The 15,287-nt window shown below is 38.2% G+C and overlaps 1 protein-coding gene across 1 annotated transcript; it reads right to left on the reverse strand.

The window, feature by feature from the left end:
* LOC105156650 (Nucleotide-sugar transporter family protein) lies at positions 1 to 1,981 on the reverse strand. The gene has a single exon (XM_011072855.3). The coding sequence runs from the start codon at positions 1,470 to 1,472 to the stop codon at positions 417 to 419; it is 1,056 nt and encodes a 351-aa protein (XP_011071157.1). The 5' UTR covers positions 1,473 to 1,981; the 3' UTR covers positions 1 to 416.
* Between the last annotated feature and the right edge of the window lie 13,306 nt (positions 1,982 to 15,287).

A 15,287-nucleotide genomic window follows, 5' to 3' on the forward strand; every position in this document is an offset into this window, starting at 1 on the left:
GAATGCAAACAGAGAAGAACTGATTCAGGATTGCATCGAACCAGGTAACAGAAGATATGTTTGACAATGATGTGGGGGGCAACTTTTACCTCCACAAATTACAACAACAATTTCCAAAGAATCATGTCTTTATGCGAGTTCTAATTTCGTGCAAAAACGTATAAAATGACAGCAAGGGGAAAGTAAAAGAGACAACTTTATTCTCTTAACCAACCCCTATTCAGAACAATTATACAAAAGCAAAGCAAAAAGAGAAAGCAGCATTAACGCGGAATCCTTTTGCCCCATCCCGTCTTTCCTGTACAATATCTTAACCTTTTGATCCCACAATTAACTTCTAAATTGAAGGCACAAGAAAGGGTCATACCGATATAATTGTGTGTCCGGCCTCATAGGTATCAATCAAGAATTTGCTGTCAATGAGCTGTAGCTTTGGATCTCTTCTTGGCCTCGCTGTAAAGAACCACTCCCATTATCGTGATGGCGAACCCCATCATCCCCATCACCGTCACCGGGTTCCTAAATATCAATACCGACACAACGGCAGCCACTGCAGCCTTAGCGTTCCCCAACACTTGCAACGTCAATGCACTCGTATGCTTTGTGACCAAAAAATTAGTCAAATTAACCAAGTACGCGACCGTGGCATTGGCAATCAATAGAAACACCATAAATCCATCTCCCCTGCCCTTCTCCAAGGTGACTGCCAACACGTTTCCTTCGATATACAAAGTAAAAGGCAGCAATATCATGGCTGCCATTGGAGCCATGTACAACAAAAGATTCATGGAGTGCAACTTCTCACCTTCAGAAGTTAACAACAACCCCTGAACCACAGATTTCAATGCTCTGCCAGCAGTTGAGCCAATGCACATCAAGAACCCAAACAGATGGAACAGGGGTTCGCTGTTACTAGCCAAAACTATGCCCAAAACCACCGGCACAAGTGCTAAATAAACCTCGGCAGACTCCTTCTTACAAGTAATTACAAACGCAAAAATAGCAGTGAAAAAGGGGGTCGTTGCCCCAATAGCCTGGTTGAACGAAACGGGGAGGTACCTCAAAGAAGTATTTCCACAAACAACTGAGAAGCAGAATATGATACTCAAAGCAAGAATCTTGAAAAACTGCCTGCGGCTATGTATTTGCTGGAAGGGCACGATCTCGAGCCATTTTATTGCGAACAAACTATAAGCAGCACAAGACAGCATGTGCAACATTGTCAAGAAAATGGGGTATCTGTACCCATAAAAGCTGAGCAAATACTTGTTCAGCAGCAGCACTCCAATGTTTGAGAAATACCACGATGCTATAATGGCCGCGGTCAGAAAGTTGGGAGAGATCAAAGAACCATACTGCTGCTGACGGATTTCAGCAGTTGGGGTCACCGGAATGTCCAAGACTTGGTCATTGTTGGGCTCAAAACGGGGGTTGCTGCCCCTTCTTGTCGTCCAAGACTGTACCTCCACCATCACAACACACTACCCACAAGCTCAAAAAGAAAAGAAAAATGTAATCTTTCCACACTCTTCCGTGTATACTATACTGCGTATATTTTGCAATGCCCACAGATCTAGAGAGTGAGGTAGCTCGTGTTAGTGTGTGTTTTCGGCAGGAGGGAGTGTTATGTGTATGTTTTGAGCAATGAGCAGAGATCTAGGGGGGGTGGTGGTGGGATAAGATAGGGAGTATGAGGGGGTTGGATCTGAATGGAGGGTGGAGATCCAGATTTGTGGGGCAGACAAACTGAGGGCTGTTGGATGGCGAATGAGGGACCTAGACATTAATAAAACATCATTAGATTTCTCGTGGGTAGGGCCAGTCAGTGTCGGTATACTAATCTATAGAGAGTTGTATAGCATAGTGTGTGTGTATGTGTGTAAAGAGTGTGCCGGGCTGAATTCTGATTCTTGATTCTTGCTAAGAAATAGTAGTAATGAATGAATGTGAGGAAATAGTTGGAGGGTCATAGTTTTGGACCAATGAGAGGGCTGTGTTTACATTCTATGATTTCTGTGCCATTGTTCTTGTTGGTGGAAGAACACATGTAGATACAGTTGAAAGCCAGTGTGTGATTTGTTTCGCTCAATTTAGTCAAGGTGTTTCCACCGTTGGTCCGTCCGTCCGTCGTTTCGACCTACATCTTCTATCATATTTTTATAATTTAATATTAAGATAAATTATAATTATATTTTAGAGAAATTGAATCGGACATTACTATTATACCGTTATTGATTTGTTTTAAAAACTTGACAAAAAGTAAATAAAGACTGAGGGTGGAAAAAATAAATAATTCATAGGAATATTAGTCCGTACATATTTTAGAAATTTTTAAAAAGTATATAAAATTATAGTTCATAATCTAAAAGAACATTTTGGTCGGTTTTATCATAAAAATTGAATAAAAACTTAAGGGATAATTACATTCTCCTCCCTTGAGATTTGATTTAATTACACGTAGACTTCCTGTAGTGTGAAAAATTACATCTAACACCCCTGAGTTTGTTTTTGTTTAACAAACAAATCATTTTAGGCAAAAACAAATCTTATGGATGCTAAATGTAATTTTTCAAACCACATAGGGTCTATATGTAATTATCTCAAAATCTTATGGAATGAGCTCATTGTTAGACGGATGTTAAATCTAAGGGGGTATTTGTAATTATGTCAAATTTGAGAAAAAAGTGGTTGTGGTTTATTAATACATATGTTTTGAAATAAAAATAAAAACATCATTTGATAATTAAAAACTTCAAATATATTAAAAATAATGTGTGTGGTGCACCTATCAAGTTGAGGGGGGTATTTTACCAAATTTAAGAATCTTGGGAGGTTTTTTAAATATTTTCTAAAATATATGGGGTGAACTGCATTTTACCCGGAATATAATTGCTCCAATATCACCCTTTTATTCAATTTTTTGTTTTTGTATACACTCTTCTCGTTTTATTATTATTTTTATAAGTAATAGAAAATAAATTATAATAACTCATCTTAATATATCGAGTAATACTTTTATTCAATAATATATGAATATGACTAACAACAATAAATGTCAATGATGCCTAATTTAGTTGGCGAAGCTGATGTCCCATGACGTTAGATGTCATGGTTTCAAACCCCGCCTTATATTTGATTTAGTGTATTTGATATTATTAATCATAGTATGACTGTTATAATAGTTTATTAGGTATTGATATCCGAATGCTATAAAAATTTAATTTATTTTCAATTAATAAATATTCATTGCTTTTACTTAAAAAAAAAAGAACGATTAATACACTACAAAGAATCACATAAATTAAGACAAATACTATAACGTTATTAGTTGATTATATAGAAAAATAAAATGGATATGAAAATAATAAAATGCATTTTTTTTTTGTTCTGAGTGAAAAAGACATATAAAGATAGTCCAAAAGATATAAACGTCATTGCACCCGTAAGCTTAAGCTTTTGAGTTCGGAAGTTTAGAAGAGTAGGAAGACAAATAAATAAATAAGCTCAATTGATCAAAGATATCTGCATTTTTAGTTCACTTATCCATTTATATATTTACTAAAGGAGAAATCCTTGCAATTTTTTTTATCGATTGATTTTATTAATAATTTTTTAGATGCACAATTTATTTTATTAATTTTGATCAATTGTTTATTTTTTTATTTGATTAAATAAATATAATAAAAATTTATTATGTATATACGTAATTGAATGTGTCACAATCTCTAGTTGATTAAGATGTCCAAGACATGAAGTATTGGAAAAATAGTTAAAAACTTGGAATAGAGGGTTTGATCTCTTGGACATCCTCCTCATTTTCCCTCCATATACATTCCTCATCCCGCCGTCCCCGGATCGAATTGTGCCTCCTCCTAATCGATGCCTGGCATGGAAAAATCTGGTGTTGCCATCCCTGTCCTATATTCCTGAATCTTTCGCCATACCTAAGTATTGGTTTCTGCCACCATCTCACTCTTCCAAGCCTCCTCGATCACTTTGCCACACTCCTCCAATTGTAACCATTTTGCTTCAAATATAAACTACGCCTTTGTTCTAGGTCTCATGTCACTCCTCCTGGATCCCAGCAAATAACTAGCATGGCGTGGACTGAGTATGGCATTGATCTATGAGTTAACCTAGTCTCTGGAAAGCTTACACACCAGTTTTGTTGCAACTATTCGTGAATGGCATCCAGGTTGAAGCTTGAAGCTTGGCAAGATGAGCAATCCAGCAGCAAACAAAACACAGTTGCAGAGCTGCTCAAGAAGACGATGAAGAACGTGTTTGCTTGTTAAAACAATTTCTCTTTCTCTTCTTCACGTTTTTTAATATTTTGTTCATAGAGTTTGTTTTGCTTTCTGTTACGCCATCTTCTTCATTGTATTTATACGAAGCTCATTGTACATTGCTAGAGAATAATATGAATGAAATCTCAGAGCATTCTCCCTGAAATCATGTATTTTTCTGTGCAATTTTACTGCTTCCTCGTCATGGTATCAGAGCCTTCTTCGTGAAGGTCTCTGCATACTTTGGGAAATAAATTGTTTGAGAATTTCTGCTATGGCATCCATGGAGTACATCGGTTCTATGGGCAACGACGCGACTTCGCGTGGTGGCTTTGACCAGGAATTTATGCATCTTCAGTCATCGGATCACCCAGGTATGGTGATGGTATCAACACTGCTTACTGGCAATAATTATTTTGCCTGGAGCAGAGCAGTGAGGAGAGCTTTAACTGCAAAGATGAAGCTCGATTTTATTGACGGCACTGCTATTCGACCCCTACAAATACTGATGAATTTAAGCGTTGGAATCGTATTGATTCCATGGTTACAACATGGGTACTGAATTCTATGACTAAGGAACTAGCAGAATCGTTTATGTATGTCGCATCTTCACGAGAGTTGTGGCTGGAACTAGAGGCTTGATTTGGGGAGAGCAATAGCCCCATGGTTTATCAATTGCAGAGGGAAATTGGGCAAGTAACGCAAGGGAACCTGAGCATTACTGAGTATTATACGTAGTTGAAGCGATTGTGGGACGAACTCTCATGCCTAGCTCCCACTCCTAAGTGTGTTTGTGCAGGATGCACATGTGGAATCAACAAGGCCATGGCAGATATGAGTGCTTCAAATCAGCTGATTCAGTTTTTGGTAGGACTGAGCACAGTCTATGATCAAGCTCGCAGCCAAATATTACTGTTGGATCCGTTACCTTCAGTTACCAAAGCATATTCGATGCTCATTCAAATAGAAAAGCAAATGCAAATGAACATCAGCAACACAGACACAAGTAATGGTGCTGCGTTTCAATTAAATGCCCAAGTTCACAAGAAAAAACCAGTAGATAAAAGACAGTTAGTTTGTGAACATTGCCACAAATCTGGACATTCCAGAGACACGTGCTTCAAATTGCACGGCACTCGGGACTGGTACAAGGAAATGACTGAGTAAAGGAGGAAATGTGGGGGGCGAGGCAGAGGATTCAATGCTTTGGCATCTACTGATTCAAAAGGAACTATATATGAGGAGAAGTACCCTAACATAGCAGACATAGTAAGGACAGAGATGAAGAAGATCATGCACGATGATACGCCACTTGATCCCCTTCAAGTTCACTTTGCCCAACTGGACAATTTTGCAGGTAATACTCAGAGTTCTATGTCTGCTATTTCTACTTCATGGATAATAGATAGTGGCGCAACAAACCATATATGTGAAGATATATGTTTGTTCCATACCTGTGATAAACTTGATGAGCCTTTGATCATCCACTTACCAAATGGACAAACACAATCTGTGTCTCACATAGGTGCAGTGAAATTCACTCCAGATATCACTCTTACACAAGTACTCCATATTCCTACTTTTTCAGTGAACTTATTGTCCGTAAAGCAATTGTGTGGTTCCTTACTTGTTCGCTTCCTTTTTCTGAAATCTGCTTGCACCCTGCAGGACCAGGAGACTAGTAGAGTTTTGGCAACTGGACACTTGCTTAAGAATCTTTATATCATTGATACATCCATTATTGCAAACAAAGGGAAATCTTCATTCCTTGACTATAAATCGAACTCTTGTAGCTTGACTGTTAACTAAGGAGATTTGTGGCACAAATGTCTTGGACACTTATCTAAAAATTCAATGAAACATATTGTTGATATACCTTTGTTCGATTGCACCAAAAATCCGTGTGAAATCTGTCCTCTCACAAAAATGCACGCACTTCCTTTTGAATCTAGTTCTATTAAATCAAACTCTATTTTCTCTCTTGTTCACATGGACATATGGGGTCCTTACAAGGTGCCTAGTACCTCTGGATGTCACTACTTTCTAACGATTGTAGATGACTATAGCAGATCAACATGGACGTTTCTTATGAAATTTAAAAACCAATGTTTAAAAGTCTTTCAAAATTTCTGTAAACTTGTCCTTGCCCAGTTCAACAAAAAAATTCAGTCCATTCGCACTGACAATGGAAGTGAATTCCTTAGTTCATCCTTTCAGTCTTTCCTACTTGATTGTGGTATTATTCATCCGAAAAGCTGTGCCTACACTCCGCAACAAAACGGAGTAGTAGAACGCAAGCATAGGTTCCTACTTGAGGTGGCTCGGTCTATTATGTTTCAAGGTTCTTTTCCTCGTCATTTCTGGGGGGATGCAATTTTGTCAGCTACATATCTTATTAACCGGTTTCCCACGTATGTTCTGGGTTGGAAATCACCATATGAAGTTCTCTTCAATAAAATTCCTTCCTATTCACATCTACGGACTTTAGGTTGTCTATGTTTTGCCATAAAGCCAAATGATCACACCTCCAAATTTGACCGACGTTCCTCCAAATGTGTGTTCCTGGGTTATCCTCCTGGACAAAAGGGGTATAGGGTCTTTGATCTTGCTACTCGTTCCATTTTTATCTCTAGAAACGTCCAATTTCATGAGCACATTTTTCCTTTTTCCACTATTCAGTCTTCATCCACCTCTGTTCCTCTAGCTCAAGTCCCTTTAATTGATGATGTCGTTGATCCTAGTCTATCTGTTACTGAGGCACCCAATGTTTCCTCCTCTTCTTCACCAATTACTGCACCTACGTCTCCTCCTCCTCTTCGTAAATCTACTCGCACTCATACTAGACCAGTTTGGTTTGATGATTTCGTCTGCCACTTCGCTTCAAGTTCCCCCACTCCTACTGTCACTGGTTTTAGTTCTACATATATGGATTTTGTTGCCTCACTTTCTATGTTGCAGGAGCCACGGAATTATACAGAAGCATCCACCATTCCTCAGTGGATTAAGGCAATGAATCAAGAGCTGCGTGCACTAGAACAGAACCAGACTTGGACTGTGGTTCCACTTACACCTGACAAAAAACCCATCCGTTGTAAGTGGGTGTACAAAATGAAGTTACGCAACGATGGCTCTATTGAACGCTTTAAAGCGCGACTGGTGGCTAAGGGCTTCACACAGGTGGAAGGCGTTGATTATACAGAGAGGTTTTCTCCTGTTGCAACGATATAACTGTGCGCCTATTTGTGGCTCTTGCCACTGCATTCCGATGTCCCCTTCACCAAATAGACGTCAATAATGCTATTCTTCATGGGCGTCTTGACGAGGAGATTTACATGATGGCACCTGAAGGCTATATGGTTCCCCCTGGTCATGCCTGCCTACTTCAATGTTCTCTCTACGGATTGAAGCAGGCTTCGCATCAGTGGAATTTGGAGTTCACGCGAAGCCTTGAGGCCTATGGTTTTCAACAATCTCAGCACGACCATTGTCTGTTTCTCAAGCAGTTGAAATCTGGATTTGTTGCGCTGCTGGTGTACGTTGATGACGTACTAATTATGGCTCCTTCAACTGATTATATTTCGCAGATAAAGTCTCACCTTCACAGTATGTTTACAATCAAAGATCTGGGGAATGCTCGTTACTTTCTGGGACTTCAAATTGCTCGATCAGACCTTGGTACATTCCTAACTCAGTCAAAGCACATACAAGATATTATCTCAGATTGCGGTTTGCAACAAGGAAAGTCCACAGCTACACCATTGCCGCCTGGTATTAAACTTTGCTCAGTTTCTGATGATTTTCTTACTGATCCAGAGGCTTACCGTCGTCTGGTAGGACATTTGTTGTACTTAAATTTTACACGGCCTGATATATCCCATTGAGTTCAACAGTTGAGTCAATTTTTGCAGCGTCCTTGCCGTTCTCATTGGCACGCTGCTTTAACTTGGTGCGTTATTTGAAAGGTTGTCCTGACACAGGCCTTTTCTTTCCCACTTCAAACTCGCTGCAACTTTAGGCCTTCTGTGACGCAGATTGGGCGTCGTGCACTCATTCCTGACAATCTCTTACAGGCTTCGCCGTCTTCCTTGGTGAAGCGTTGGTTTCATGGAAAACAAAAAAATAGCCCACGGTTTCACGTTCTTCTGCAGATGCCGAATACCGTAGTATGGCTGCGACTACTTGTGAATTGCAATGGATCTCATATCTTCTTCGTGACTTTGGCATTTCTTTGCAGGATCCCGTTCCTTTACACTATGATAATCAAACCGCTATTCATATAATGGCTAACCCAGTGTTTCACGAACGTACGAAAAACCTGGATATTGACTGTCATGTCGTCCTTAATTGTTATAAGTCTGGTTTTCTTCGTCCTACCTTTGTTCGTAGTCATTATCAGGTGGCGGACTTATTCAGTAAGCCTCTTTCTGGTCCTGTCTTCTCTACACTATTGGGCAAGTTGGGCTTGTTCTTGGCTCTCCCAAGTCCAACTTGTGGGGGGGGGGGTGTTGCAACTATTCGTGAATGGCATCCAGGTTGAAGCTTGAAGCTTGGCAAGATGAGCAATCCAGCAGCAAACAGAACACAGTTGCAGAGTTGCTCAAGAAGACGATGAAAAACGTGTTTGCTTGTTAAAACAATTTCTCTTTCTCTTCATCACATTTTTTAATATGACAGTCACGTGGAGGATGACGTGTATTAGTAGTTAGTTTGTTCACAGAGTTTGTTTTGCTTTCTGTTACGCCATCTTCTTCATTGTATTTATACAAAGCTCATTGTACATTGCTAGAGAATAATATGAATGAAATCTCAGAGCATTCTCCCTGAAATCATGTATTTTTCTGTGCAATTTTACTGCTTTCTCGTCAAGTTTGGGTTCCCATACGCTCTTTCCAGCCGAGCCCACACCGTCTCTAGATCTACCCACTGATTACACCATGTATACTTTGGATCTTGGTACCCTAGATCGCACAACTGACTTTGGTCCAACCCCACTCTGAAGTTATTAATCTGGCACTACGGTCTTTGAGACCCCGTTTTTTCATGTTGAAAAAGAATTTCATTATAATCCCTGGTACATAAACAAGGAGCTTCATATTGCACATGCAACTACTTCAGCCTATCGCAAACTTTTTTTCTCTTTGATACTTAGCTTCCCCCTACAATCCTATAAATCTCCAATTTATTGACCGATCCACCAATATCACATCAACAAAAATATGGTTCATAGAGAAAGTTCGCAGCTGTACAATGATACTCTTATATAGAAGAATGAAAGTGTTCCCGATCTTCCCTTTGATAGGACACAAACACCAAACATCTCTAATCGCTATAATACGCTCAAAACGAACCTAGCCACATTTTTCTTTCTGAAAAGAACACCAACAAGGGTTGCACCTCTCAGACACATTCCATTTTCGAACTGTAGAAACCACCCCTAATCCATGATAGTTCCACATAATTAGACTCATGGCTCCTGGCGGGGCTAATCACCAGCCGCCGCTGATTGATGCAATTCCATTCTGTTCGCCACCACCGCAAGCTTCACAACTCTCTTAGATTCCCCACATCCCCATTTTCTCTTTCTCACTACTCCCCTTACACCCCCCCACTCCATCCACGTCGACCTGGGACACCCTTCCTTCTCTTCTAGCACTGAAGCAACCCTCTTCAATCGAACCCCCAATCGCAAGAGAAGATACAACCTGCAAAGATTCATAGCTAGAGTCCGTACCTAGGGTAGATTGGATTCGAGGGAGTCTTATCAAAATGCCCATTTTGCCCTCTTTTTCAACTCGCAACCACTAAGATGACCAGGGACAATATGATGACAAAATGAAGAAGACATTAGATCTCGCTCAGAGGATGAAGAATTGAACTCAAAGAATTAGCCGTCTTTACCCATATCAGATGGATTTTATGGGCTGGATTGTAATGTTATACCTCAATCCTATCGGGTTTTCAAGCCCAACTCACCGATGGTTGTCTCTTGGGCCCCTGATCGAGTTTTTCCACCTTTGAAGGCCCAACGTCTTGCTTCCTTACGACGACATATTTGTTGGAATAGGTGACCAAAAAACTACTTGGATTGATAGTTTTGGGAACAACTCGACGATCTTTATTCAAGTAATATTGCCCTGATGAATATGATAAGTATTCATCCTTAGCATATGTGTCTGTTGTGCTTACCAAATTACGTTAAGGCATTGCTTTAACTGAAGGAAAGAGTGGATTAGCCCGGGAATGCGCGAGTGGAAGTTCGAGAAAATATGCATAATTAAAACTTAATTCGCTCCAACCAAGGGATGTACCCTTGGTGTTCCCGCGTGTTCATTGTAGTATGTGGGATTAAGAAATTTAAACAACAAATCCAAAAATACTAGGTTACAGATTAATAAAGAAAAGAGATGCAGTATGTAAATGAACTTTACCTATTTTGTTTGTGTTTCAACTAGCAAATGCATGTTCGACCCCTTGTTCACCCTAGGCGCTAATGTAGAAACCCTCTAGAGATAATCCGCAGTACACCTAGAGAAGATGGATTTGGTCTCTTTGCTAGAAGAAATCAAAATAGGTTGAAAGAAATGATCAAAGAGAATTATACTATTAGTTAGTGTATTATCTTCATCAAAATTCTCTACAACTCCACACTTAATCATAGATCAATGAGAGCAAGATAATAAGAGGGAGAGAAAGAGAGGCCGAATTTCGCATTAATTATTAGAGTTGTGGTGTACACAATATATATATTGCTTGTATAGGAGAGTAGAAATGTGTTTAAATACATATTACTCAATCACACTAGGCAATCCCTTTCCTATATAGTATGATCCAATAATACCATATAGATGGTGTATATATGTATATATATGTATTGCTTGTATAGGAGAGTGAAAATGTATCTAGATACATTTGACTAAATCACATAAGGCAAGCCCCTCTTTCTACGTGGTATGATCCAATCATGCCATACAGCAAGAAGGGTAAATTACAACGACCTCCCCTGAGGTTTGGCATAGTTACGAATAATCTCTTGTTGTTTGAAAAATTATCAATACCCCATTGATTTTAACGACTATCTAACAATTAGCTCCATCTATTAGGTTTCTATTATTTTCTAAAAAAAATTATTTTTTTAATGGATTAAGTAGATAATTTTTAAAATTTTCCATCCATCCTATTTGATTTTTTTATAAATTTTTATTTTTAAAAAAATAGAAAGATACATAAGGGAAAAGTTGACAATTTCATACCTCAATCCAAAGGTTACATAATCTTATCAATCATCAGGGGGGTATTTGTAATTTTTCAAACAACAAGGGGGTATTTGCAATTTTTCAAACAAAAAGGGGGTATTCGTATTATGCCAAACCTCAGGGGAGGTTGTTGTAATTGTTACAATTGGTGACCAAAAAGCTAATTGGATTGGCGTTTTTGGAACTATTTACCATCTTTATGAATGTGATATATCTCGATGAATGTAGTAGCAATAATCTGTGGTATGTGTTTGTTGTGCTTACTAGTTACGTGGAACGGTGTTTAACTTCACAATGAATGCCCATAGACCAATTGAATAACCCATGTAGCTAGGCTGCACATTGGATGACAGCTATGAAACCAACTTTTGAAGGTTGGTCTGAAACATTCCAAGTCGAGAACCTCGAGACTGGACATCAAAAGTCCTGTAGAGACTTGCACTAAGTATTGCATTTCATTGGATGTGTGTCGTGTTTCATCGGTGACAGACATGGGATGCCTATGAAATTTTAGTAGATTAGTTGATGAGGTTGTTAACCGATTGAATTAACTTGCGGAAATTATCATATGGAAGCCTTGGAGACCTGGCCGATATGACTTGAATTTTCAGCTCCGATAATACAGGATTAGTCCTTGGACTTGAGGAATCATGATAATCCCATGCATATGATGGCTATATCTTATATCTCGCGAGAGATGACTGTGTCTTTGAAGTAGTCGTTATAAGCCTTGTCTATTGTAGTCGGATTATGTGGTGAGGACGATGGATTTCAAGATGGAATCTGTCCCTTATCAGTATATGAGGATATATCTTCTATGCGTTCTGAGATGGTTTAGACTCTTTAAGTCTATAGCCATAGCGATTGATCGAATAGAAAATGATTTTCTTTGTTGATCAGTAGAGTAAATGCATCTCAAGCATTCAACATAGTTGTCTGGTCCAGGATGGAACCGACGCCCAATTTAATGCCCTAGATTAATGCTGGGAGATGATTGACGGAAGGGTTATACCTGTATGGGACTCGAGAACCTAAATGTTTATGCCAATATTCACCTAGTCTCTAGTGTCATGGACACTAGACGACCACCCGTGGTGACGGGCGTTTACGATTAATGGTTAATTAAAAATAATTAATTTAATTTAATTTAATTAATTATTTTTGTTGCACACAATGCCCATGTCTAGTTGAGGGTGAACCTAAAGAGTCACACACAAGTCACTATGGAATTGGTGGAATTAATTTGAAATTAATTCGAAAAGAAATAAATTAATTAATTGGATTAAATTAATTTAAGGAGAATATATAAATAATTGGATCATTTATTTAATAATCCATTTGATGGATGAGTCAAGAATTAATTAATTAGATTATTTTTGGGTTAACACCATTAAATTAATTGGATTAATTTATTAGGTTTGAATTAATTAATTGATTGGATTAATTAATTAGTGTTTGAGTTTAGATTTATTTAATTGGATTAAATAAAATTTTAGACTTAGTTGGGCTAAAATTAATTGTAATTAATTATTATTCAATGAATTTTGGTTGGGCTTGATTTAATTTCATTAAATCAAGCTCAGTGCATACTTGAAGTCCAAGCCCATTTGAAAAAGGTTGGAGCAAGTTAAGGAGTTGAAACTCCTCACCAAGATGAACATAATGGAGTGGTTATTTGATCATGGTTGAAGGTTATATGAATGTTTGTGTATAGGTGGCCTTGGAGGCGAACTTGATAGTTATTGAATTTTGAATTTAATTGTATGTAATATACAAAAATACACACATATCCTATTTAACCTAACACCCAAGCCATGAAATTTGCTCCCATTTCTCTCTCAAAATATTCTCCTTTTGTTCTATGTTGAATTTGATTCAAGATAGAATATAAAATAATCCAAAAGCACTAAAAAATGGTGTTTGTTTGGAGTTATTTTTCTTCTTGTTCTGTGTTCTATCTAGCAATAGAAAAAGAACTATACCTATTCCATAGTCTGATGTGGACAAATTAGAGGGGTTCTAATTTGGATCCTAAAGTGAATGAAAGAGAAACAAAAATAAAAACAACGCACGTTACTACTCATCTATAGAAACAAAAGGTGAAGTTACATGTCGTATTTCTATGATTTTGTTTTATCCTTTAGCCACATATCTAGCATGCATATATATTTGTCACTATGCTTTTGTCAAAAACTGAACGTCCGAGAATGTCAAAGGGAATACCTCTTTAAACCGTTTTAATTAATTTTTTTATTTTAAGCTTCCGCTGCGTTCCCGGGATATACCGATTCTTTCAGTAATTTACCCTAGAAAGAATAACATATATAGTCAAGTTGCACTTTCCAAAATTCTAAAGGAAGATGGTCTTGATCTCTTTGCTAGAAGAAATCAAATCGGTTAGAAGAAATGATCAATGAGAACTATACTATTAGTTAGTGTATTCTCTTCATCAAAATTCTTTAAAACTCTACATTTGATCCTAAATTAATGAGAGCAAGAGAACAAGAGAGATGAGGTGGAGAGATATAGAGAGGGACAATTGCATATATAGCCAAGTGGCACTGCAATTTTGGAAAGTGCAACTTGGTAATATATGATATTGGGTGAAACTAGCTTCCAATTATTTAATTATGGGCTATCCATCCAATGGATCCCCATATGTGAGAAATCGAATTAATTAAATCTTATAGAATTAATTCCTTGTTCTTTCTCGGTGATTTATTTGTGACTCTTTAGGTTCACCTTTCAACTAGACTTGGTTTGGTATCCAACACTATCGATTAATTAAATCTAATTTAATTAGTCATTCTTGATCAACCCTTGATCAAGTAAAGCCCCCTACCATGGATGGTCGTTTAGCAACAGTCCATGACACTAAATATTAGGGTGAATATTCGTGTGAATATTTAGGCTTCTCAGTCCATATGGGTATGGTCCTTCCATCTACCGTCTCCAAGCCGTAGTCTAGGGCATAAAATTTGATGTCGGTTCCCCTCCTGGACTAGGCGTTTATGCTTTAATACTTGAAACAATATTACGCTTAATTCCTCGACATAGGAACCTCTTTCTCCTTTTCGACCAATCACTGTGGCCACAGGTTCATAAGACGTAAACGCGTCTTCAAGTACATAGGAGATACCGCTGTTACATACTAACAGGGGACATATTCTCTTCTTAAAATTCACCATCCTCGCTACATACTCCGACTGCATTAGACAAGACTTATGATGATCATGTATGTGACACAATAACCCCTCTCGCAGATCCAAGATATAGTCATTGTATGCACGTGACTGCCATGATTCCTCAAGTATGATGACTACTCCCGTACTATAGGAGCTAGGGACTCAAGTCAGACCGACCAACCTCCGAGGCTTTCATATGATGATTCCCCCGAGTTAGTTCAGTTAGTTGACCACCTTGTCAACTAACCCATTGAAATTGCACAAACATCCAACATCTGTTGCCGATGAAACACGACACTCATTAATGAATACAATTCTTAGTGCGAGTCTCAATAAGACTCTCGATGCCCAGTCTCGAGGTCTTGGACTTGAAACATTTCATATCAACCCTTAGAAGTTGGTTTCAAAGCTGCCATCTAATGTGTAGCCTGACTACATGGGTTATCTAAGTGGTTTGTGGGCGTTTGTTGTAACGTCAAAGCAATGTTTAATGTAATTAGTAAGCATAACACATACATGTACCAAAGATGAGTACTTATCATATTCATCCGGACAATATTACT

Source organism: Sesamum indicum, linkage group LG1, assembly GCF_026168435.1.
Source record: "Sesamum indicum cultivar Baizhima isolate 11 linkage group LG1, ASM2616843v1, whole genome shotgun sequence".
NCBI lineage: Eukaryota > Viridiplantae > Streptophyta > Magnoliopsida > Lamiales > Pedaliaceae > Sesamum > Sesamum indicum.